The 27,484-nt window shown below is 37.6% G+C and overlaps 1 protein-coding gene across 2 annotated transcripts in view; it reads left to right on the forward strand.

Moving 5' to 3' along the window:
• The first annotated feature begins 1,215 nt into the window (after positions 1-1,215).
• Positions 1,216-27,484, forward strand: part of sec24b (SEC24 homolog B, COPII coat complex component) — a 36,726-nt gene continuing 10,457 nt past the window's right edge. The window contains exons 1-20 of one of the 2 annotated variants that reach the window (XM_081383519.1): positions 1,228-1,488; positions 3,182-3,784; positions 5,261-5,407; positions 7,295-7,405; positions 13,559-13,642; positions 13,744-13,898; positions 15,094-15,278; positions 15,400-15,502; positions 16,728-16,854; positions 16,927-17,036; positions 17,359-17,471; positions 17,554-17,672; positions 18,476-18,531; positions 18,716-18,922; positions 21,767-21,890; positions 21,981-22,139; positions 23,153-23,326; positions 24,358-24,468; positions 26,686-26,861; positions 27,023-27,160. In XM_081383519.1, the coding sequence (XP_081239645.1) occupies positions 1,386-1,488; positions 3,182-3,784; positions 5,261-5,407; positions 7,295-7,405; positions 13,559-13,642; positions 13,744-13,898; positions 15,094-15,278; positions 15,400-15,502; positions 16,728-16,854; positions 16,927-17,036; positions 17,359-17,471; positions 17,554-17,672; positions 18,476-18,531; positions 18,716-18,922; positions 21,767-21,890; positions 21,981-22,139; positions 23,153-23,326; positions 24,358-24,468; positions 26,686-26,861; positions 27,023-27,160 (3,105 nt within the window). In that variant the 5' untranslated portion in view covers positions 1,228-1,385. Of the gene's footprint in view, positions 1,489-3,181; positions 3,785-5,260; positions 5,408-7,294; positions 7,406-13,558; positions 13,643-13,743; positions 13,899-15,093; positions 15,279-15,399; positions 15,503-16,727; positions 16,855-16,926; positions 17,037-17,358; positions 17,472-17,553; positions 17,673-18,475; positions 18,532-18,715; positions 18,923-21,766; positions 21,891-21,980; positions 22,140-23,152; positions 23,327-24,357; positions 24,469-26,685; positions 26,862-27,022; positions 27,161-27,484 lie in introns of both variants that reach the window. The other variant, XM_081383520.1, reaches the window with a different exon arrangement.

The raw sequence follows: 27,484 nt of genomic DNA on the forward strand, positions 1-27,484 counted from the left end.
TCAGTTTATTGCTGTTATATAAAGAGTGCCAGGCAGATATTTGCCTCCAGCACAGACAGAAAGTGTTGTGCTCTTGGCAAAAGGGAGTGGTATTTATTACTCGGAAGTCTTATGATAAATAATACATTAGGAAATACCTTACCTATGAACCCAAAAAAGCAAAAATGGGAAATGCAAATTTTTCACCTTGCCTTCTGTATGTGGTCTCCGGCATGAGAGTCAGGCGCTCTAACAAGGAGGCTAAAGACTGCAGCCTCTAGCGTCTGTCGCTAGAGCGCCTATTGAGATCAGAGGAGTGAGGTTTACTCGCACAGCAACTACTAGCTGGCCTCCGTTACATAGACACATAAGGGAATAAATTGTATGGTGCAGGTATTCATATTTTGTCATTAAACTGTGTTAATTTTGACACAAAAACTTGAACTGAGCTGAATAATGTAGAGCTGCTTTACAGCTAAATTGAATTAGTTTCATAATCGATAATCGATGTTATTGAACTAACCTGAATCAACATTAAATCTTCAATACTTCAAATAATTTAGTTACCACACCTCAAGACATTCAGATGTTGTATTGCAAGATTTGTCAAATTTCTGTCCTTAAAACACTCTTGTGTGTAGGAATCATTTCTTAGGAATTTCATTCCACGCTTTCTAATTTCAAAATGTATTTTTAGAGCTAGCAATGGAGGCTTGTGTGAATTACCTGAGTCTGTGCGTCTGGGTTTGGGTTCTTTTGCGCTGTTGTCGGCTGTAGGGGACTTTAAAGTAAAGTAGTAACTGAAATCATTTGGCGGAGTGATATAGGCATGTAATGCAGTCAAGACCTGCCTGGAACTACTTTAGTAGTTACCCCCCCCCCTCCAGTATAAAGCGCTATTCATAAATAAATGTGGAAAAAAAAAATTAGTGAAGAGTTCACGCCACTGAAAGATCATCTACACATCTGTCCAGAGAGTGTCCCAAGATGGATAAATTCCCTTTTTCTTTCTTTCTCTCTTTTCCCCCCTTCATTCATTCATTCATTCATTTATTTATTTATTTATTTTATTTTATTTTATTTTATTTTATTTTATTTTATTTTATTTTATTTTATTTTATTTTATTTTATTTTATTTTATTTTATTTTATTTTATTTTATTTTATTTTATTTTATTTTGAAGAAGAAGAAAAAAAAACCTCCTTTATGTTAAGACTCTTATTTTGAAGGGCTGTCAGTGCTGCCGCTGTTGATCTCTGGATTCAGCAGCGGCCCGTGATCATCATCATCACCGTTAGTCTGACAGACCCTCCGCTCAGCTGTGGGCAGGTCGATGGAGACCCACAACTGGTGATAGCGGCGTTTATTTTTTATATAATCGAGGATCCTTAACCGCTGGGATAGAGATGTCCACACACGGACACACGAATCCAAACTCGTCCGTGAATAATTACAGCATGAATTCTACACAAAACGGAGGCGGAGCGGCAGCGGCGTCCTGTCAGAACGGTACGGGATTAAAGCGAAACCACTTGAGCTAACATGCTAAAGCTAACGCGAATATCACATTCAAAATCTGAGATAACAGGCTGGCTAAGTGTTAGGCTAAGACGCTAATGGCTAAATTTACGTGCTAAAATGCTAAAATCACATTCAAATCCACTTTGAAAAGCTAAGATAAGTTAGCAAGCTAAAGGCCTGAGACTGAGGCCAAGCTAAAGCACTTGTCATCTTCGTCTTTAAGGCGGAGACATCGACCTCTACAGATCACAATAGAATAATATTTTCTATACCTGTCATTAAAGTCACGTAGCAGCTATCGGTATGTTTTAATGAATATTAATTTCAGTCAGTTTGTTGTCATCTCCTGTCCTTAGCCCGTTAGCGGCTAGTTTAGTTCAGGTAAGTTAGCTTGGTTGTTCTTTCTGTCGTTTTAAAAACCTTAAACTTTAAGTCCGGATTATTCATTAATCTCTTAAGATATTGTCATGTGGTTGGTCTGAATTAGGAACTGACATTTGTCATTGTCTCATATTTGTGGTAAATTAAGCTCGCAGAATAAACGTGTGATAAATATTGATTAAATATTCCCAACAAACCAACATTTTCATGTAATATCTTAACTTGTTTTAACGGTAATTTGCCAATGCCTTTTTGTGTTTTTACGAATGTGAGCTGTATTTCTACATCATCATGCTAATATAATCTGACTGTGTTCTCTTATTGTTAAACTGCATAAAATTAAGGAATATCAGTATGTTTTGTACTTTCTAATGTGCATCTTACCGTTTTTTTAACATTACGTGACAGGTAAATGTTGTCGAATTGTCATTTAGTAATAAAGTCAGAGAAAGATCTGTGCAAATTGTCTTTTTTACATGTTAATATCATACTAGTATCTATTTAAGTATCATGGATTACAATGTAGTGTAGTTTTAGTAGCCTATACATTGATTAATTTGAATATGTTTTTTTATTATATTTTCCGTTTTCATTTTAATTTTAGTTAAAATCTTAGTACTTTTGTGTGAGTTTTTTGTGATTTCTATATTGTTTACATATATATTTTTTAATATGAATATATTACCTTTTATTTCAGTTTTTGCTTTAGTTATTGTAGTGCATAATGTTAAACTAAATATAATGTTTAATATAATCACAGACTCGATGATGTCGAGGGTTGTCAAACAGTGGCAGTTGGCTTAATTAATTAATAAAAGAATGAATGGCTAAATTAATTTTTGGAAATGTAAATGCATATTTTCTACTGACACACAACAGCAAAAGATATAAACAAATGGCTTAACATTTTTTTGGTGGGGTGAAAATACTAATATGCATGCTTAAGACTTTTGCACAGCACTATATATTGTTAGACATGTGTTTTTATCATATTTCAGTTAACAATTCTTTTTTTATGGTTTTAGTTAACTATATTAACCTTGTTACCATGTAAATACAGTGTATAAATATGATAAATAAATGATATAAGAATATGGTAGTCATTCAGTAATGTGTTATTACTTATTTGTAAGGCAAATATATAATGATGCGAATTTCAACTGCTGTTGGATTTCATAGGTTTCAATTTGGATAAAACTTGTGATTTGACTAATGACAAACGTGCGTTTGTCACATTTGCATGTCATTTGCATGGCAATCTCACAAATCAAATTGATGTTGTTGTTGTTGTTTTTGACAGGTCCGGGACAGTCGTTCCCTGCCATGTATCCCGCATCCAGCTATAGTTCTGCTCCGCCCACTGGTTACCCCCCCATGGCGGGACACAGCGCTCCTCCGACTGGAAAAATCCCAGTTTTGGGCACAGACTATAGTGGGAACTACTACCAGAACAGCTCAGGGCCGTCGCTGTACGCAGCAGCACCAGGATCGCAGCCACCTGCACATCAGTACTCCTCCTCGAATGTCCAGCAGACTGCGCCGTACACTATGCCAGCTGGGTATTACGGACAGGCGTATAGTCACCCCGCACAGGGTCAACCCCAACCTCAGCAGGTGCAGCCCAGCTTGGTGACACCAGCCAGTGGCAACAACCTCGGCGCCCCGCTGTACCCCATCGTTTCTTACCCATCAGCCCCTGGGAGCAGTCAGTACGGCACGCTGAGATCCTCTCAAACTGGCGCAGGGCAGCCGCCCGATTCAACGGTAATGCCACCGCCACCTACCCAGAGTTCCTTGCAACAGCATTCCCAAGGGAACGGGGCCACACCCACACCAGCTCACCTGGGATTCGGAGCTCCGCCTCTCAGCCAAACGGCCACTGTCAATGGCCAATCGAATGCAGGTTGGTTTGAATGCATTTCATCCTAATGCACTATGCACAGTGTTACGATCTAAAGGTCTAGGAGATGGAGCGCAAACATTCAGAGATCACTCATTGGGAAAAGCAGAAAGAACCATGAATAGACTACAGCAAGTGTTGGAAACGTGATTATTTATTACACAAAAAGCCGAAGCCACTAGATACAGTGAGTGAGCTATGTACAATGTAGATGAGAGCACACAAAAAAGAAAAAGATCATACAAAGAATGATAGGGAAAAGGAACTTTTCCTTATAACCTTAGGTGTATAATTACACCTGCCTAGGGACTTAAGTTGAAAATTAGCCAAGTTGGCTAAACCGGCACATTGACATAAATGCTTATTAATGTACACTGTCCCTGTAACTCTAAACTGTATAAAAAAACTTAAGTGGCGCCAAATTAAAGAACCAAATATAACAAAATAAGTCCCCACAACCTCTAACCTAGTAAAAGAAAATGTGGAAAAATAAACCGAATTCTTCAGCGTATTCGATGGCCTAAAATCCTTCTCTAACTAAGAAAACAAAAATAGGTGGCGCACACTTCTTACCTAGTGTGTCTAACACCTGACATTACTACATGCACAATGTACATCGCCCACATAAAGGACATTAAACTCAGAACATTGGCATAAAGCACAACTAACACTAAGGAAATGAATGTTAGACTACACATTCACAAAAGGGATTTGATTAATAACTGATACAAAGTACATTACTCAGGACACTGAACACACACACACGGGGTGACAGCAGATTGGGCTCAGAAGAGCCGCCCTAATGATGATTGACAGCTGACACGGCCAATCACAGGAACCTGAGAGCGAAATAGCAAATAGGAGACATACAAGAGAGAGAGGGAAAAAACAAAAGCACAATAACAAACACGCATAGAACGTAACAACAGTCAAACCAAAATGTATTCAGACACCTTCAACATTTCTCACATTATCACAGTTTATTCGCTATAGTTTAGAAAATGGTGATAAAATATGAGCAGAACTCAGTTGATATTTGACTGGTTTTGTCCGTCCTTCTGTTAGACTGTCTCACACATGAATTATGTTGAATATCTGTCAGCTGTTAAATTTAACTACACAATTAGATAATACCAGTTTAGCTCAACCAATCACCAAGCAATGTTTAATATTGTTCAGTCTGTGTGTAAAAAGAGCATTAGCAGTTAAAGAAAAAGCACTTCAGCAAAACATGATCAGCTCAAAGTGTCTGAATCATATTTGGTCCCAAATTTTACTGTATGAAGAATTTTTGGGTATAATTATTTTGCTCTCCTCACTCACATACATGATCTATATTGTCCTGCACACACTAGTAAAAACATAAAAATTATATCTGGTGTCTGAATAATTTTTGCTTTGACTGCATGTGTTCATGCAAAAGAATGGAATTAATGCTCATATCAATTGTGTTGATTGTTTTAACCGATGTATTTATAGTTCAACAACACTACAACCAAAACCTCCAGAATCCCATGAGCCATCATTACGGCGGGGCCGCTCCCGGCAGAGAGGGCCCTGATAAAGAGAGAGCGCCCTCAGGAACGCCAGGCACTTCTGTGCATTCTTCACCACGACACCATCCCGGTACGAAACATCTCTTTCACACATTAATTGACAGTTATCCGTTTCGTTTCTTCCAGCAGGCTGTATTTTTACATTATTTGTGTCTTTTTTATGTCTTGTTTTGTTTTTTATTAGAGCTGCAACTACAGTAGTCAACAACATTTGAAGTAATAATAATTAATAACATATTAATTAATAATATGTACATATATTTACATATTTAATATTTATTTAATAACAATGATATACTATTTAAAAGTATTTTACATCATGCTAGTTGCTGTACTCCCTTTAAATTTACAGTGAATTAATATAAAATGCACATTTTCTTACTGTAATATGAGTTGTTTATTATTAAATTAATACTTATATATTAAATACATTTGAAGTGGATCAAAAGCTTTCATCAAAGTTATACATGAATTACAACAATACCCGTTCTTGTCTTAGGACAACTTTGATTAACTTTTTTTGATCCACTTCAAATGTTGACTACGGTATAGGCTATTGATAATCAATTAAGCTGTCTGTAATTCAGAATTTATATATATATATATATATATATATATATATATATATATATATATATATATATATATATATATATATATATATATATATATATATATTATTTTTTTTTTTTTTTTTTTTTTTTTTTCCATGAACTTTATTTTACAGTATGTGCATTTGCGGTTACTTACCTAAGAAAGTACTGGGTAATATAAGGTTACATGGGTTAAGGTTAGGTTTTGGAGTAGGTTTAGGGTTAGTACCTAGTTATTACCCAGTTTTTTAAATAACTATAATAAGTAGTACATAGTATATACATGGGGAACAGGACTGTAAAATAAAGTGCTACCAAAAAAAAAGAAATACACATCTTACTAGGGCTGCACGATCTGGGGAAATAAATAGAATTGTCATTTTTCAAAAAAATAAATAAATTTGCAATTAAAAATGTTTTTTTTTTTTTTTTTTAAGCTCCAGGTTTTTTTGGCTGCACAATTTGTCCTAAATTTGTACATATGGCTATAAAAATAATAATAATAATGATTATTGTTGTTATTACTCAATAAAAATATTAGACAAAATAAGAAATTGTATTATTGTAATATTTCACTGTAAAATAAATTTTTTAAGAAAAATAATGTAATTTTATTTTACAGTACAACTGTATTAGTATCAGTGAGACTGACCTTCATTCATAAAAAAGATGCCATTTAAACAAGTATTTGAAATTTACTGTCTTTGTTTCTACATTAATTTGGAGATTAACTGTGAAATTATTACATTATAAAATATATAAACTAGATATAAACCTACAAAAATGTAATTGTTTTTAATTGTTTAATCACGATTAATCACAGAATTTTTAATTTTTTTAATCGACTGACACAAATTTATATTTATATCTGTGGTTACTGGTTAGTGTCATGTATGGCATTAAAAATAATAAAAAAAGGCATTAAAAAGCATTACATTTAATTTGAAAATACCTGCAGAAACCCTGTATTTTACATCCTGGCGAAAAAAAAACGCATTAGCACTGTAAAGTGACTTTGTCGGCTACTGTTATTGTCTATGTTTATCTTCTGAGTCTATTTGACCAATGCTGGTGTGTCATTCCTGACAGGCTGTGTCTCTTCTGATGATTCTGTGATGATGTTTTCTATTTCTTGTGTGTCGACAGAGAGTTCGTCATATCATTCCACAAGCTTTTCTGTCTTGTTCATCTCTTTCTTTGCGTTTTCTTTGCATCACGTCATCATGTGCTGCTAGTTTTTGGGTCATGTTAGTGTCATCCTCGTGTGAGATTTGGGTGGGAGAAGCGCAGAACTCCAGCTCAGTTCTCGTCCTCTCCTTCTGTACTCAACCCGTGTGTTGTCTCTGATGGTTGCTGTATTTCAGGACTGCTGTACGGTGACCGTGGGGTGAATAACGCCGTTAGCTCGGCCGCGGGCGAGCACTCCTCATCCAGTTCTGACCATGAGGAAGAGGATGAGGAGGATGAGGAAGCAGGTCTGCTTTCGCTTTTTCATTCTTCCACTCACCTCCCTTTCTCACTTAGCTGTTCCTTCATCCCTCCATCTCAGATTTATCTTTTTCCATCCCTGCATTGTCCTTCCCTAAATGATTAACACACACGAATACACACACTTTCTGCTGTCTTTAACTGATTTATATATCTCATTCTTGCAAGTTATTCATTCACTTGAAGTCTACAATTCCCATAAACACACACATGTTCATAGTCTGTTTGTTTATCTTGCTTTTCTGATGACCTTCACTGAGCAACCTCAAGTGTACATCAGCATTACTAGCGTACTGTATAGTATTTGCTTCATACTATTCAATTCATTCATATTTATGAATTCATACTATTCAATTCATAAATATACGCATTTGTTTATTTATTTATAAGTATGCATGCATTGCAATGATAAATATTTCAAGCCATACTATGCTTCATTTGTCACATGACCTCATTAAAATGCATGTTTAATGGTGCATTCATATTACACTTACTCTAAGTACAAGTTTCTGACTTGTAAAAACCATTCATCTCATAAATAATGTTCTCATAGTGCTTACTTCTCCCTTTGACTTTATAGAAAATCAACCAAAATAGCAACAGTTTCAAGACAAGTCAAATATATATATATATATATTCATATTTTTCACAATTCACAAAATCATGATGTTAATGTTTATAATATCTGCAATGCAGGCCTTATATATTGTGTTTAGCAGATTAGAGCTCTGCAATATAATTAAATTTTTCAATGATACAAGCTATCAGTCAAATTTTCAATATAATATATATCACTTTATGTGAATGTACACTCAACTTTTAATATATCGCTGGGTGTTTATATTTGTTGCATTTTTTGATAATATACCAGTAACACACACACACACACACACTATTTTCATTTAGTAGAGATTATAGTGGTGAATTACTGATGGAATATTTTAATAGATGTTAAAAGTCATTGGTGTCACCTTTAGTTTATTCATCACATTTGAAAAGGGCAGTCAGGTTGAGCGCACATTTTGCCAAATTTAGTTAGCTGATATGTACTTTTTACTTATGTAAAGCACACACAAGGGCTTTTCAGACTACAAGTAATACTAAACCTTTTCATACTAAACCTTGCGTTTAACTCTGGGTAAAGGAGCGTTTCAAACGTGTGATTTAGAAGCGGGGTTAGCGCTGCGTTTTAACAGGGTTATGAAACCCTGCTCTGCTAACCCCGCACCGCTGTGCCAAACGTGTAGTGTGAATCTATGCCGTGTTAAAATGCTACGACTAGATGATTAGCAACAGACAGCCAATCGCGTGCCTCATATTCATGTGCGTTGAACTGTATATATAAACAGGGGTCCCTATTTTAACGATCTAAACGCATGGTCTAAAGCGCATGGTGTAAGTGCACTTAGGGCGTGTCCGAATCCACTTTTGCTAGTATAACGATGGGAAAAATGGTGGGCGCTCCCGGCGCATGGTCTAAAACGGTTGATTCTATTCTCGTAATGAGTAATGGGTGTGTTTTGGGATTTACGTGCGTTAAACCAATCAGAGTCTCATCTCCCATTCCCTTTAAATGCCAGTTGCGCTCGCGCCATGGTGGATTCGCTATTTACATGACGGAATTTGATAGTGGAAAGACCGAACGCGTCTCCAGAGCGCAAACGGATCCGCTCGTGCGCGAGGTAAAAGTGCGCAAGCAGAACATCTACGGGACAAGCCGGATTCACCATATCTTTATGTGCACAATAATAATCTTTTACATTGTAATCCTTTAATTTTTAATATTTGGCATGTTTGTGTGCTGCTGTGCGTCCCTGTGTGTGTAATAAGCAGAGTGTACGCGCGTTGTGGACCCGCCTACAGGCGCACATTACTAACGCGCTCTTTAAATAACAAATAAATATTGCGCCATTGACTTTAGTCCAGGGTTCAGTTGGTCAATGGCTCAGTCCATTTCAGTTCCTCAAAATAGCAACTCTCCAACAATGCGCCAGAACACACACCTTGTTCTCAGACCAGCAGCTCATGGGCGCACAGATGGGCGCAAATGCATTTGCTATTTAAACAACGTGGCGCAGGATGTGAAAATGATAACTGCGTCGGGCTGAAACTAGCTTTTTTGCGTCGCGCCTGGCGCTGCATTGCGCCGGGTGTGAGATAGGGCCCAGGGTCATTTAAAGGTTCAAGGGGGGAAATGTCAAACGGCGACAGAAAATGCATCAGTTGGAGTGAAGAAGAGACCGTTTCATTCTTACCTTTTATATTCTGAAAAGTCCATTCAGAAACAAATTGATAGTACAATTTGCAATGTGTAATATGAAGACGTGCAATACTAGAGCAGGTCGTGTGCGGCATTCGTCAAATTAATGATTCCGGTTACCGAGTATTGACTATTTCTAGTGTGAGAAGTGCTATAAACTGCTAAAACATCATGGACTGACATGCTCTTGATGTCTCTCCTGTATCCCTCTGGCTCTCTTTTCTCTGCTCATCCACAGTCCTGAAGAACAGCAATTGTTTTCACTATAAATAGTCAAAATGTTGATTTTGCAAACACACTTCTCTCAGAACCAGTTTCAGGAGTGATGAGAAATGTGTTTCTACTTCCCCCGCCGACTCATGCCATTCGTCTGAGTATCACACACTCCCACACTCTCTCGTTCACACACTCACACACACACATATGCTCTTTTCCTGCAAGAGGAAGTAGTGTTTTTTTTGTAAAGGGCCAGACAGCTTGTGAACACAAACAGAAAGTCTCATATTTACTGCGATAGGCTAGACATGTTTTTATCTGTTATTTGTCATTATATTTTTGCTGTTTTTTTTAATTAAACTATTTTAAATATCATATACATGTATTTGTTAAAACCCCCAATTAGAGTCAGCTTCTTATGGCCTATAAAAACTGAATTAAATTATTTCCAATCTTAAAACTATCAAATGTTTGGAATAATTAATTTTTTAAAAATTGTTTTTGGAAGAAGTCTCTTCTGCTCACCAAGGCTGAATTTATTTGATCAAAAAGACATTAAAAACTGTAATATTGTGAATAATGTATTCATATCATTTGAACATTCATATCAATATCATTTCAACATTTACTAATACATTTTAAATTGAGGTTTAATTTTTCTTTTATCTGTTAATCTTAGTTAATGTACTATGAACTAACAGGAATGATCAAGGTACAATTGTATTGCTCAAATATATATTATTTTATATTGCATATAGTTAATGAAAGCAAGCTAATACATCCTTGTAAACAAATGGGAGTTGCAAAGTGTTACCTATGAAATTTATGTATGTTTCTAGGTTATAGCTAAAGAAACCTGTAATATTTAAATGTTTAAATTATTTTCTGTAGAATTCGTTCTGTAGAACTTCTCATTTTAATATATTCATATTTACATATTTATTTGATTTAGCACATTTCAGTTCTGCACTGTTTTACTTGGAGTGTAATGTTTGTTTTTAACCCTTCAGAACTTGAAGCTAAAATAGATGTTTTTCACATAATTATATTTTTTACCGTAAAATTCTGAAACAATGTGCTATCTTCATGTGCAAGGTGTCCTCTTTTTCAGAAAAAGATAAGCTTTCAACAAATTACAGTTATTGACCATTATTGTGTGTGGTGAGTTTGTAAATAGAATTTAAATAGACAAAAATAAAAAAAACGAGAATAAATTTACTGATTTTTATTTAGAAAAAACTGACAAAATCATGAACGAAAGAAAATAACACTTTAAAGTTGAAAAATGAACTATAATACATATATATAAGTCTTTTTTGTGACATTGTGTTTGGGTTTACACATACAAATGCACGCATTCATAGGCATGCACACATACACATGCACGCACTACATGCCTTAGATACATGAAAGAGTAACGGCCATCGGCCTCCCAAGTTTAAATAAGTCATCCCAATCCCCTCTTCTGCTGTCTAACACTTCTTTCGCCATGTATTTGTTCGTTTCTTTTATTATTTTATGCAATCCAAAACACTCTAACCTGTCGCGCGTCTTATCTCTCTGTTCAAATCTTTCCATCCCACGCTGCTGTCATTTGCAGACGGCAAGCATGAAATTACCGTAATAAGCCGTATATTCCCGAAAAGCGCATGTTGTCTACTGTCAAGGGCAGTTTGAATGGTTTTGATAGTGCAAACAGTTGAAGTCGAGTTACGGTAAAATGAATACAGCTTGCTGGTACTGTAATCGGCACGTACGGTTAAACCTAGTTATGGGTATTAGTAAAATCCACTACCGGTCGACCTCTAGTGTTGTGGTAGTGTATATACAAAAATATGAAGCAGCAAATCCTCATATTAGAGTGATTTCTGTAGGATCATGTGACACTGAAGACTGGAGTAATGATGCTGAAAATTCATTAGGAATAAATTACATTTGACTATATATTCACGTAGAAAACAGCTATTTAATACATTATAATATTTCACATATTTTTTCTGTAATTTAATTAAACAAATAAAAATGATATGATCAGTAAATCATGGCAACTTATGTTTTTACATTAACACATATAATTTAAGGAGATTTACGTCAATTTAATATAATTTAAGTTGAAATGACTTGTACAACCAAGTCATATTAATATTTCACAATATTAATGTTTTACTGTATTTTTGATCAAATAAATGCAGCCTCTGTGAGCAGAAGATACTTCAAAAACATTAGAAAAATATTACCTGCACCATTTCAGTCTCCATTTAATGGACTGGTAATCTTGGTAACCCTGTTTGCTCCTGCTTTATTCAGAAGTGTGTGTGTGGGGGAGTGTAAATGGGCAAACTGTATTTTTAGCTCTACGTTATGAAGTGTGCAGTGTTTTCTCATGGGGAGTTTGGATGTGTCATGTTCAAGCCTGCCACTGATTCATCATCACACACTCCAGAGGTTTCATCATCCTCTCTGTGAGAAACGTCTCCTTTCTTGGACTTCTTGCACTCTTGAATGGTCGTTTTCATGTGCCTAAAATAACATTCTAGTGTCCTCTTATATTCTGCAGTTTTAAAGTGGATGTTTTATTCCCATCCGTTGTTGAGTTCAGACTGCTGATCCAGTGAGGTAACAGATTAAGCGCAGGATAACAGGGGTCTAGCCAATCACAGGCCTTCTCTCTCTTTCTGTCCCTGTGGTCTGGTTATGGAGGATTAGTATTAGGTTAATCTGTGCTGAGGTTTATTACTCTGTCTTCTTCTCTGAGAGTCCGGATTCTGTGATATCACTGAATATCAGAGAGGAAATTGGACATGTAGCTTTAGCTTACATACACAGCATTAGAGCAGTTGAGTTTGTTCTGTGTTGGGTGGCTTTGATCGGTCTATTCAACGGAGATTATTATTGGTATTAAGAGCCAATCAGTGTCCATAAAGACCATTAGCTGGGCAATATTGCTTAAACTCATCTTTATGTTTGTTTTTTCATTTAAATATTTTGATATTTAGATGTTTGTGCTGGCTCTGATGTGGCTTTTTATGCGTGTATACGTGTGTGTGTGTGTGTGTGTATTATATATATATATATATATATATATATATATATATATATATATATATATATATATACATACACACATATACACGTGTGTGTATGTATATATACTTTTTTATGTATTTTATTATTTTCACTGTTTTCTGTTGTCCACAGTGTCACATGATGCTTCATAACTCATTCTAATATGCTGATTTGCTGCTCAAGAAACATTTCTGATTATTCTGATTTTTTTAAATAGAAAGCTCAAAAGAAATATTTCTATATTTGAAATAGAAATCTTTTGTTACATTATAAATGTCTTTACTGTCACTTTTGATCAATTTAATGCATCTTTGCTGAATAAAAGTTTTAATTTCTCTCTAAAAATATCTTACTGACAACAAATAGTACAATAGTATATATATATATATAGTATATATAATATTTAATTATATTACATTTCAAGGCATAATATGCCATACAGTATGAAATATTTTGAGTTGTTGAACGACTGTTTTGAACAATTAGTTGAAATGTTATTATGCATTCTTGAGTTTGAGTTATTTGCTGCATGCATTAAAAATGAGAACAATCCCAACCCACACGTCGCTCTTGTCTGTGTGTTTCTAAACTCTTGCAGGTGGAGACAGCTCGTCTACTACCACAGGCAGTGCCTCTCCGGTTCCCAACAGTTATGAGTCTCTGGAAGGCGGCAGTTACTCGGGTACATCCTCACAGCGCTCACAGTGACATCTCAATGCAAGATCTGCACGAGAATGACTTGCTGATACATATTTATCTCGTCTTTCTCTTCGAATCATACAGCTCCTCCTCCCGGTGTTCCCACCAAGCAAGCTCCTCCCTTCGGATACAATTACCCAACCATGCATCCTGCGTACCAACAAAACCCCGCCCCCATACCAGACTCCTCCCCCTCACGCGGAGCATACAAACCACCAGGATACCACCCGTACTCACAGGTACCGACAACGAATCTAGTTTGTGATATTTTAGTGTCAGTTCAGTAGGGTTGGGTACGGTTCACATTTTAACCGGTACCAGTATCTGAAATTCGGTGCCGGTACCCGACGGTACTTTTTTCGATAATTTAGGCATGTTTACCTCAATAACTTTAAAGAAACAAAGTCATTTGTAGAAGTGTTATTGACATAATGCCAGAGCAGCTTTGGTCGCTGTCTGCCATTGTCTGTGATGCTTGAATATTAATAAAAGCAACCATTTTAGTAAAAAAAAAAAATTCCTTTCCATTAAATGTTTTGTTTTCCACAAATTCTGTGTTTCTAGTAATCAAATGAAGACATAAATCATTAATTTAATTGATCTTTCTTATGAAATTAAACTTTTTTTTGTCAAACAACATGTGGCACAACTGAGCTTTATAATGTTAGAATTACAACATAGAAGAAAAAGTGGGATTATTCCTTAAATACATTTTTGATCATTTATTATTATTAGCGTTAGTATTATTATTAAATTAAGATATCTAAATTCAACCATAGAATAGTAATATATTATCAAGTTATAACGGCTTGTGGTGAAGACCTTTGAGTTTCCACAATAGTTTATATAACGATATAACGATAGTTTTTCTTAAATGAAACCGTAAAATGCGGATGAACTTCAGTGACTCTCAGAGCGGCTCTGGAAATGAAGTTCATGCATTCATGTTCTCATATAGTGAGACTGAGAAACGCCGCGTGCGTTACGCATGCTTCAGTGTGTGTGGTAAATGAAACTCATTCACACAGAGACTGATTATGCAGGATTCGTATTTAAATAGTCTTAAGGTCCTTGCACACTGAGTCCAAAATTTTTCGTATTCGTCATTCGGTGGCTCTGAATTGTCAAAACACCTCTCAAAGTGCTTGCCAGGGATGCGAAAAACGCAGAAAATCGAACCCGATCCGATTTTTTTTATGACGGACGAAAGTTTCAGAGGCGTGATTGACACAACGTTGTATTTATTTTTTAACGTGCGAAAATTCCAGATGCGTTCTCAGGTACCGATATTTGGCACCAATTGATTTAATGTGAATCGGTACTCGGTAGTAATGACGTAATTCAGTCAGTGCCATTTAAAAGTACCGAGTTCAGTACCCAACCCTACAATTCAGGAAGTGGTTATCAAAAACGTCTGTGTTTGTGTTCCCGTAGCCTTTCCCATCTCTGTCCGAGCTGTCGTCAGCTTTAGGAGGCCTCAGTGGCGTTCCTGAGCTGGATGTGGAAACCTTGAGACCAGTGAATCTACTCCAGGAGAGAAACATCCTTCCTCCCCAACGAGCACCTCCACCCGAGCCCAACCTGAGCAACGACCTTCGCAAGGTCAACTGCAGCCCCGAGTAAGAGCAGAGAGACGGCATGTTTGTAGGAGGTTGTGGTTTCACACAACAGGTGCAAACAGAGAAACAGCTTTGTATTGTGTTAACAGTTTCTCTTTCATTCTCTGTCTGTCTCTTCCAGGACGTTTCGCTGTACTCTCACTAACATTCCCCAGACTCAAGCTCTGTTGAATAAAGCTCGTCTGCCTCTTGGATTATTGCTGCATCCCTTCAGAGATTTAACGGTAGGATCATGTCACCTGAGCAGAAAGCACAAATCATACTCAACCCTTGGTCTATAGCCCTATTCGGACAGGACTAGTGTAACATGGAGAGGAGGGGTAGAGTAATAATGACCAGCGCTTCTCAGTGATTTTAGTCCCGTCTGAATGTGCATCTCAGTAATCATCACGGATAATGTCAGTAAAGATTACAGCGACTTTTACCTTAATTAAAAAGGTCTGGAAAAATTACCTCAGGTAATACTAATCCTGTGCGAATAGAACCGCTGTAAATATGTAAATATTTAGTCATTTCGTGTTTAAAAGTAGTTTTCTGCGGTTTTTCAAGTATGGAGTCGCTTGAAAAAGCATCAGTTGCGTTCTAGACGCTGGGACGAGTCTGTGGCAAAACTCAAGTGTTTCACACACACCATTCAGATCAGAGAGAAGATCGACAGCACTTGTTAGAGGCACGAAACATCTTTTAGCGTTAGCTAAGTGTCTATTACCAACACAATCCAATCTGAAGTTAATTAATACATCGTTCAACCGGACATAACCGTTTTATATATATAAATATAGGTTATGTGTGTTTGTGCACGTGATATCAGGAAGCAGCGTAACACACACATGACGACAGGAGTGACGGCGATGCGCAAATCGAGTTACTCTCCCACTTCTGCTAGTTTACTGAGATATCTTATCCCGTGCGAATTGGCCATTAATATTACAGACGTCCTGTGGTAAAATTACATTACTCCATCGACCCTTGTAAATTATTCCCATCCGAATAGGGCTTATGTAATGGTTATTGATGCTACATTACCTTACAATATCATGTTTTTTTTTTCTTAGTGAATAATCAGAACAATTGCATGTAAACGGGGGTGATTTGCTTGTGTAATTTAAATATCTTACTGCGATTTAAGTACTTGCGCATGATTGGTGACCATGTAAACTTTTGTCAAAGCTATTGTCAAAGCACAACCACATTGACTCCTTTAAAATATTTCAATAAACTTTAATCTGAGTTCCCACATCTAACCATTTTTTATCAGATCTTGATAAGAATGATAAAGGTGTCATTCACCTGTTCTTATCTAGAGTTTTACTGATATTAGACCATGATAATGCAGATATAATTATGTCTTCATTAACTCTCTGTCTCTCTCTCTCTGTCTCTCTCTCTCTCTCTCTCTCTCTCTCTCTCTCTCTCTCTCTCTCTCTCTCTCTCTCTTTGTCTCTGCAGCAGTTACCGGTCATCACCTCTAACACTATAGTTCGTTGTCGTTCGTGTCGGACGTATATAAACCCTTTCGTTTCGTTTTTGGACCAGCGCAGGTGGAAGTGTAATTTGTGTTACAGAGTCAATGATGGTAAGAGCCCTACAGATTTTTCATATGTGTTAGCATATTCGTGTTCTCATAGAGTCTCTTCTTCTCGATCAGTTCCTGATGAGTTCATGTATAATCCTGTTACTCGTTCATACGGCGAGCCCCACAAAAGACCAGAGGTCCAGAATTCAACTGTGGAGTTCATCGCCTCCTCTGATTACATGGTGAGTGTGTCAATGTTCCTGTTTATGCATGTTTGCTTTCCTTTCTACTTGTCTTTTTAAGGCCAGACAAGTAATTTGTTGAGGTCAATTAGTAAAAAAAAAAACTGCACGCGTCAGCGTTCTCACAGGTTTGCGTATTTGAAGTTTGTGCAGAGATAACTAATGATCTTTAGCTAGACAATAACTTTATTCTAGAGCTGCTTTAAAGCCAAAACAATCTATGTTACTGTAATCTCCTATTATCACTGTAAAGCTGCTGTGAAACAATCTATACCGTTAAAAGCGCTATATAAATGAAGGTGACTTGACTTTCTTTCTCTAGCTGCGGCCTCCTCAGCCTGCTGTGTACCTGTTCGTGTTGGATGTGTCCCATAATGCCGTGGAGTCGGGCTACCTGAATGTGTTTTGCCAGTCGTTATTGGACAACCTAGAAAAGTGAGATATTAGTCTTTACTCAAATCAGATTCACACCCACCCCTCAGATATGACGAGGCTTGTATGTGTTTCTCTGTCTCAGATTGCCCGGAGATACGCGTACACACATCGGGTTCGTGACGTTTGACAACACCGTCCACTTCTATAACCTGCAGGAGGGTCTTTCTCAGCCTCAGATGCTGGTTGTGTCTGATATTGATGGTAATCTTGTCTGATTCTCTTACTTTTCTTTCTCTGCGTTCATTGACTTTAGCTTTGCACATCAAGAGTGGCTTTTGTCTAATTAATCAGCAAAGTTTTAGCACAAAGAATTGCCCATTATTGATTGATAATAGCCACTTTCACTCAAGAAATCTGTTATCTTAGCCTAAAATTGGCATGATTTTATCTGTTTTTACATGAGAAACAACTTTTCATGTCTATTTTGGCAGACTCTCTAATGTCATTTGTCAGAAATAGAGTACTACTAGTTTGGAAAAAGGAAAATAAATTATATCATTTATATTATATCATTTATTTATTATATATCAATTTATTATATATCAATAAAATGTTTTTTTGTTTTTTTAGTACTCTGTTATATTTCTGTGTGTATGTATGTGGAACTGGTAGTCTACTATTTCTCGATTATTTATATCTGAATCTACAGTGCATTAACTTTTCATGACAATGTTTATGCATTTGCCACATTATTTGGTCAAAAATCATTATTTTGCAATTTTAATCTGCAAAATTATATATAGAATATAGTCTCATATATCTGCTGCTCCTTTAATATTGAGACACTAGAAGTTGTTAAACACGCTAACTAGCTTTAAAAGTGATGCCCTTTTGTCTTCAAATTAAGCTTGTTTTGCTCAAAATTATGCTTGAAGTATGTGTAGATCCCTTTAAACTAAACTAAACGGTTTGTTAATCACACAAGGCCATATTGCCTTTTCCATTTTAATTCTAATAATTGTGCAAAAAGATGCATTGTTTTTCAATTGTTTGATTCTCTTTAGATGTTTTCATCCCGACACACGACAGTCTGCTGGTGAATCTCAAAGAGAGTAAAGAGGTTTGAATCTTATCTTTACGCTCTCTATATTTTAAGTCCTCGTATCTTTGTGTGTGTGTGTGTGAGGTCAGCCCTGTGTTTGGGTTTCCATTTCCCGGTGTCATATCTCAGTACTGCACAAGCTTTGATATGTGACACCGTTTTTGCAGCTGCGTTATCTGTGTGTTTGTGCATGTGCTCGCAGCTGGTGAAGGACCTGCTGAACGCTCTGCCGGGGATGTTCACACACACACGAGAGACTCAGAGCGCTCTGGGTCCGGCTCTGCAGGCGGCATATAAACTCATGTGCCCGACTGGAGGCCGAGTGTCCGTGTTTCAGACCCAGCTGCCCACTCTCGGCGCTGGACTCCTGCAGTCACGGGAAGACCCCAACCTCAGATCCAGCACTAAGGTAACTCTCCTGAATCATCATTCAAGTTCAACAAACGCTGATTCTACACAAACAAACAAACATTCATATCAGTGGATGCTCAGAGAAGTTTTTCAACCAGTCATAAGGGAATTAGCATTTACCTGCATAGAAATTGGCCTTCCAGTTAGAGGCATGAATAAAAAGCTCTTTTCCAGCTATAAATATTCAGGGTTTCTGCGGGTCCTTAAAAAGTCTCAAAGACTTAAAGTCAGTTTGATAAAAGTAAAGGTCATAAAAAGTCTGAAAGTCAGCATGAAACTGGAATTACACTAATGTTTTCTTCCCTATTGTGTCGTATATCCAAGTGAAACAAGAAGAACAAGAACAAGTGGGCGGGGCTTGATTTTGTCTGTGTGGAGTTGATTGAATGGTTGTGGCTTGTTATTGGTGGATCTCATGTGAGTGACAGGTTGCTCCGCCCACATCATCAGAGAAGAGATGCTGCGAGAGGAACTTATTCTGATTCAAGATGATTAAAACAATAATGATGTGCACAGATAAAGCATTTAAAACTAGATGTACCGCATCACGGTACAAAATATGACCGCCGCTCAGGCCTGCACTGGCTTTCCACAAAAATAAATGACGTGGAGTAATTTGGCTGTATTGCGTGTTTATGTATATACCCAAAAAAAGTAATAGTATGTGCATGTCTGTCTGTCTGTGTGTGTGTGTGTGTGTGTGTGTGTGTGTGTGTGTGTGTGTGTGTGTGTGTGTGTGTGTGTGTGTGTGTGTGTGTGTATGTGTGTTTGTGTATCTGTGTGTGTGTGTGTGTGTGTGTGTGTGTCTGTGCGTGTATGTATGTGTGCGTACATGTGTGCGCGTGTGTGTTTGTGTGTGTGTGTCTGTGCATGTGGATTTGTATGTGTGTGTATGGGTGTGTGTCTGTGCGTGTGGATGTCAGTGTGTGTGCATGCTTGCGTTTGTTTGTATTCCTGCATGTGTGTGTGTGACAGTATCATCCTAAACCAGCAACCCTTCGCTCAACAGCACCATCTACAGGCCGATGAGTGTACAGTCACTAAATGTGCACATAAACGAATTTATTTTATACCCCCCCATGGATGAAATTCTACAAAACTTAGCAGAGGATACCCCCAGAGGATGTCAAGTTAATCATACACATGAAATATGGTGCAGTTCTGAACATCTCCACTGAAGATAGGGGCGATTAAAGCAGAATAATATTGCATTTTCATTTTTTATGGGAGGGGCGCAAATCACAAATGAGTGATTATGGGCTAGGTTGATGTGGGCCCTTAAGAGCAACATACCATAAAAATTTCTTCATCCTCGGTGCCACGGTTCAGGTAGTTATTTATTTAGGAAAAACTGCATTTTTTTGGGTTTGGGGGGCCCAGCGCGGGGGGGAGTGGCCCCCGGGGACCAAACGAAATTTTTCCTTAGAAGTCTAGTGGGGCTACATGCCCACCAAATTTCATGTTCCCCGGTGCTTCGGTGTCCCTGGTATCGTTGACGAAAAATTTACGGGGGCCCCAGCGCGGAGGGGAAGTGTCCCCCGGGGACCAAACGAAATTTTTCCGTAAAAGTCTAGTAGATCAACATACCATAAAAATTTCTTCATCCTCGGTGCCACGGTTCAGGTAGTTATTTAGGAAAAACTGCATTTTTTTGGGTTTGGGGGGGCCCAGCGCGGGGGGGGAGTGGCCTCCGGGGACCAAACGAAATTTTTCCTTAGAAGTCTAGTGGGGCTACATGCCCACCAAATTTCATGTTCCCCGGTGCTTCGGTGTCCCTGGTATCGTTGACGAAAAATTTACGGGGGCCCCAGCGCGGGGGGGGGGGGGGGAGTGGCCCCCGGGGACCAAACAAAAATTTTTCCGTAAAAGTCTAGTAGACCAACATACTATAAAAGTTTCTTCATCCTCGGTGCCACGGTTCAGGTAGTTATTTAGGAAAAACTGCATTTTTTTGGGGTTGGGGGGGGCCAGCGCGGGGGGGGAGTGGCATTCGGGGACCAAACGAAATTTTTCCTTAGAAGTCTAGTGGGGCTACATGCCCACCAAATTTCATGTTCCCCGGTGCTTCGGTGGCCCTGGTATCGTTGACGAAAAATTCAGTAAGGTGACGAAAAAAAAAAAAAAAAAAAACTTTGACAATCCCTATATGACCGCTTTCGCTAGCTACGCTAGCGGCGGTCATAATAAACACTTCAATATTCCATAAAAAATAAGAATTGTCCCTTTTGATTAATGGTCACTTAAAATGCTTTAAACAGAAATCTTAATTATCATTTTAGAAGGTCTTAAATTAGGGGACTGATAAACAGGAAGTAGTTTGCAATGAATATGCCACGTAATGCAGCAGTTATGTAAAGCAATTGCTTATGACATAGTGTTGATGAATTATGACAATGATTGCTTTATGGTGTTTCTATCGTAAGATGTTGTGGATGGTTGTACGTAAGAACGCATATTTTAAACTTTTTCAAAGAGCTGCTGGAAATAGTAAAGCATAGACATTTCAAAATAAAAGTCCCAGTGTAATTTATGCTTTGTTATAATTAAAAGTCCTGCATTATGGATAACATTTTTCTGGATATTTTTGGTATTTCGGTTGCTCAAACTGTATCTCTCATTTAATTAACCTCTTGTAGCTTCTCTCTGGGCCGCCCTGTCACAGGAAGGAAAGACTAAGAACATTATCTAACACATTATAGAATCTGAGATATGATTTGTTTTGAGATTGCATGAGTTTGCTCTCTATAGACATATGGTACTATATGATGTGTACCATCACATGTATGATGTATGAATACTGTATGATGTGTGAAGGAATAGCGTTTTGTTGGTTTGGTTCTAGAATGTCCAGCACTTGGGTCCTGCTACAGACTTTTACAAGAAATTTGCTCTGGACTGTTCTGGACAGCAGATCGGAGTGGATCTGTTCTTACTGAGCTCCCAGTACTCAGACCTGGCCTCTTTAGGTACACATACACACACACTCGATGTTCTTTCTCAGCTCTTATATGTGACTTAAAGTTGTGAGATGAGACCTTTTGTTTCTTCTTATGCAGCGTGTGTGTCCAAATACTCAGCCGGCAGCGTCTTCTACTACCCGTCCTTTCATCACATTCACAATACAGCGCAGAGTCAGAAATTTCAGAAGGATCTCCAGCGATACTTCAGCAGAAAGATCGGATTTGAAGCCGTCATGAGGATCAGATGCACCAAAGGTAAGCGGAAGGAGGAGATACTCTGGCCAATCATGTCACGATTGACTAGTTTCTGTAGGGCCTTGTGATTTCCACTATGAAGGAAATGCGAATGGAATCGCACAATCCTATTATAAACATGGAATTTACTGTATAATACTTAATGTTATGGAATTTGAATGAGTAAATCAATAGTATGGCTGTGCAATATTGACAATATCAAATCACAATGTGGACTAGTGTCTGAATATAACACAGAAAAAAAGACTGGTATTGAAATATAAAGTCCGTGTGTTCTACTACATATACTGAAGCATGTGACATTTTTACTGTCTCGCTATATAAGGACGTGAACCAATGAACTTCATCTGCAGAGCTGCTCTGAGAGTCACTTCTCAAGCATTTCATTTAATTCATCTATCATCAAATACACAGAAACTCAAAGGTCTACATGAAAACCCTTCCAAAATAAAAGTTCGGTTTAATTTGAAGAAATTGTGACAGAAATATATTAGGCTACTATTGTACAATATAGAATGTACTTTTCTAAGTAATAATAATAATAATAAAAACTTTATTTTTTAAGGAATATCAGTTTTGATTTAAACAGTAGACCTCTGTTGTAAAGCACTTTGTTTGCCCAAAAAAGGATGTTTTTTTATTATCATTTGATTACATTTTAAACGATTAATTGAAGTGATAAAGTTTTATGCATTTATCTGCTGATTATCAATGTTTTTTAATAAAAATTTGCATCGAAGAACACAGAATCAAGAACACTTTCAACTTAATTTAACATAAATCAACATAATTTCATGAATTCAGTTGATTAGACATGCTTTTTGATTATTAAAATGCAATTAAACCATTTAAACAGAATCTAGATTAATTAAATTAAAATGGCATTTACTAGGGCTGTGTATTTGTATAGATTTTACAACAAGGCTGATTTGAGAATATACTGTACTGTTTGATAAACTGTTTGTTTATCTTTTTTTTGTGTGTGTGTGACACTTTCTCTGATTGGTCAACAGGCTTGTCCATCCACACTTTCCATGGCAACTTCTTTGTGCGCTCCACTGATTTGCTGTCTCTGGCCAACGTGAACCCGGACACTGGTTTCGCAGTGCAAATGTCCATCGAGGAGAGTTTAGCCGATACATCACTCGCTTGTTTTCAAGCGGCTCTTCTTTACACATCAAGCAAAGGTAAACGAGTGTGTGCACATTTACAATAGTCCAGTTTTGATAGTCTATACAATAGAGTTGGGGATACTTGGACTCGGACTGCAATTATGAATGACCTTGGACTCAGACGCACTCAGGTGGACTTGTACTCGAACTTGACACGGACTCTGACAATTTTTTTTTAAAAGTACAATTGAATCCACATCATGTGTAATATGAAAGCTAAAAAAAAAAGTAACAACATAAAATTAAGATAAGACGTTATTAAAGGGGTGGTATAATACCCTTTTCACGAGATGTAAAATAAGTCTCTGATGTCCCCAGAGTGTGTATGTGAAGTTTTAGCTCAAAATACCCCACAGATATTTTTATATAGCATGTTAAAATTGTCACTTTTTGAGGGTGAGCAAAAACGCACCGTTTTGTGTCTGTCCCTTTAAATGCAAATGAGCTGCTGCTCCTGGCACAGGGGGCGGAGCTTCAAGAGCTCATGTCCTTTTACCTCACACACACACATATGCACTGAACATTTCAAAAACTTTTAGCCTTTTATGTTCAAACCGAATTCAGACAAAGATGGAGAGACTCAAGAAGAAGTGACGACATGTAGACAACATTTCTGAATGGTTAGTTGATGAATTTATGTAGCTTATGTGTAGTTATCTTCTAGTCATTGATTAGCATATTCTGTCTTGATAATCTATAAATGGTGTTCAGGGGGCGGGTTTATGTAAATTTTAGGTTGGTGATGTCACTAACCCGGGAGGAATGTGGTGTAGTCTCTACCAGCCGTTTGTTGTAGTCCTTAAAAAGCGATTTCTGTAAAAGCAAATATCTCCCTTAGGGCTGGGCGATATATCGCATGACATTGTTAGGCGCATCTCGTCAGTAAAGCCAGTTCCTTCATTAGTAGTAAATCGCCATCACCTGCTTTCAGATGGAGCAGCATTTACAACACAGAGCCGTAGTTAACTGACAAGCTGAGCCATATCGCATTAATTATCGCAGACGTATGAGATTTTGTCTGATTGGTATATATTTATGATTGACAGGTAAACGTCGAATCCGAGTGCACACTCTGTGTCTGCCGGTGGTCAGTCAGTTGAATGAAGTGTTTTCTGGAGCGGATATCCAAGCCATTTCATGCCTGCTGGCCAACATGGGTGAGTGGAACAAATACCTTGACATTTTAAGTGCCAAATGCAATTCTGTAGCTAGTGTGTGTATAATGTGTTTCTAGTATGTATTAAGGGTTGAACAGACTGATCATGGCCTATAAAGAGCGAAACCGGATAAGAAATCTTTCAAGTCCACTTAAAGGATTAGTACACCTCAAAATGAAAATTTCCTGATAATTTACTCACCCCAATGCCATCCAAGATGTTCATGTCTTTCTTTCTTTAGTGGAAAAGAAATTAAGTTTTTTTGAGGAAAACATTTCAGGATTTTTCTCCACACAATGGACTTCAACGGTAACCAAGATGTTGAAGTCCAAATCAGTGCCGTTTCAAAGGGCTCTGAAGTGCTTCAATGGGCTCTGCATGATCCCAGCTGAGGAATAGGGTCTTATCAGGCGAACCGATCGGTAATTTTCAAAAAAACAACAACATTTATATACTTTTTAACCAAATTTGTTCGTCTTGTGCTGGTCTGTGACGCGCCAGGCATTACGTAATCACGTTGGAAAGGTCACGCTGGACGTAGGCGGAAGTACCGCCCCATTGCTTACAAAGCGAACATGCGAAGACTAATACAAAAGCCCTTTAACAAAAAAGGTAAAACAATGATGTCGGACGATTTTGAAGTTGGAGGAGAAAATGAGATGGATTTTTCCACCCTACCCTACCTTTTTAAAAGTTTTCATTTTGAGGTGAACCAATCCTTTAAACCCACAGCTCCAACTATTGCATTCATATAAATGTAAATTTTTACTGTGCTACTTTATCTAAATCTGTTAGAAATATAACGACCCACAGACAAAAGAACTGATAAAAATAAGCTGATGTTGGATAAGATGAGATGGAGCGCTGTGTCATATGCCATATCTGTGCACAGGAGTCTCAACCCGAGGTTCAGGCTTATTTGTTCATCAAAGACGTCATCAGCGACTAGTCGACTCGACTTTCATCACATAAATGTGGACTTTAAAAAATCTGAAGTCGTTCAACCCCTAGTATATATCTATCAGTTTAAAGGGATACTCCACTTTTTTCGGAAATATGCTCATTTTACATCTCCCCCAGAGTTAAACAGTTGAGTTTTACCGTTTTAGAATCCATTCAGCCGAACTCCGGGTCTGACGGTACCACTTTTAGCATAGCTTAGCACAGATCATTGATTCTGATGAGTCCAGTAGCATTTCTTTCAAAATGACCAAAGAGTTTCAATATTTTTCCTATTTAAAACTTGACTCTTCTGTAGTTAAACCGTGTACTAAGATCGACGGAAAATGAAAAGTTGCGATTTTCTAAGCCTATATGGCTAGGAACTACTCTCATTCCGGCGTAATAATCAAGGAACTGTGCGGCTGTACCATGGGTGCAGCAGGCGTAATGATATGACGCAGCGCCTGAAAATAGGTCTAATAGGTTAGACAAACTTAGTCCCGGTCACGTTGGAAGAAGTTACCGAGCTGGGGACTATTTTCAGGCGCTGCGTCATATCATTACGCCTGCTGCACCCATGGTACAGCCGCACAGTTCCTTGATTATTACGCCGGAATGAGAGTAGTTCCTAGCCATATAGGCTTAGAAAATCGCAACTTTTCATTTTCCGTCGATCTTAGTACACGGTTTAACTACAGAAGAGTCAAGTTTTAAATAGGAAAAATATTGAAACTCTTTGGTCATTTTGAAAGAAATGCTACTGGACTAATCAGAATCAATGATCTGTGCTAAGCTATGCTAAAAGTGGTACCGTCAGACCCGGAGTTCGGCTGAATGGATTCTAAAACGGTAAAACTCAACTGTTTAACTCTGGGGGAGATGTAAAATGAGCTTATTTCCGAAAAAAGTGGAGTATCCCTTTAACATCGCACTGTATTTATGCTAGGGCTGCAACTAACAATTACTTTGATCATTGATTAATATGTCAGTTATTTCTTCAATTAATCGGTTTAAATGATTTATTGTCTAACAATTAATATTTATACAAAATGGAAATACTCGCATGATAATTTTGAAAGATTACTATATAACGCCGCATGTATACAGCATTTATTAATCTTTGTTAATGTTAATTTCAACAAATCCTTTGTGCACGTGAAAAGTTTCTCATGCGTCTATTTTTTTTATTTTTTGGAAAGTCCCCTTTAGGGGCTCTGTAGATTTGTTAGTTTTGCTTGCTAGAAACATCATGTCTCTCTGTGTGTCTCTTTGCAGCCATCGATCGCTCCATCTCCTCCAGTCTGTCTGATGCGAGAGACGCGTTAGTCAATGCCGTGGTGGATTGTTTGTCAGCGTATCGTGCGAATGGCTCCAACATCCAGCCCTCCGGCCTGGTGGCGCCTGCCTCCCTGCGTCTGTTCCCTCTATATGTACTAGCTCTGCTCAAACAGGTGGGGGCGCTGTATGCACATACAAAACCAGACATTCAGTGACTAACCTCACTTCAGTCAAAAGCCATGAAACGGAACATGGAAATTTGTTTCTGTTATTGTTTTGTTTTTTCCCATCTCATTCGATATATTTAATATTTTTGTCTTGTTTCGTCCTGCAGAAAGCTCTGCGAACTGGTACGAGCACCCGTCTGGATGAGCGAGTGTTTTCCATGTGTGAGTTTAAGAGTCAGCCGCTGCATCAGATCATGCGTATGGTTCACCCAGACCTTTACCGCATCGACAACATGACCGAACAGGTAACGCACATTCATACAGGTGTGGTGTATAATGGTACATGATGTAATTTAACCAGGATGAGGATGTAGAGTCCATCCATATTAATTAATGCTCCTTATCACCACGTTACCATTGAAAAATGTAATCCCATGTAATTTAGGGAGCGCTGGCCCTTTAATTAGTTACAGTATTATTCGTTTTCTGTAAAGCGCTTTGTATGAAAAGCATGCCAAAATGACAAACGTGTATAGACATACTCGTACTACAATAATATAAACGCGAACATCAAAACTTGAATAGATGATAATATTGATTTCCTTTTCCATCTGTTATCATTTGTTCTT

This window comes from Scardinius erythrophthalmus (genome assembly GCF_964197995.2).
Source record: "Scardinius erythrophthalmus genome assembly, chromosome: 13".
In the NCBI taxonomy this organism is placed as follows: domain Eukaryota; kingdom Metazoa; phylum Chordata; class Actinopteri; order Cypriniformes; family Leuciscidae; genus Scardinius; species Scardinius erythrophthalmus.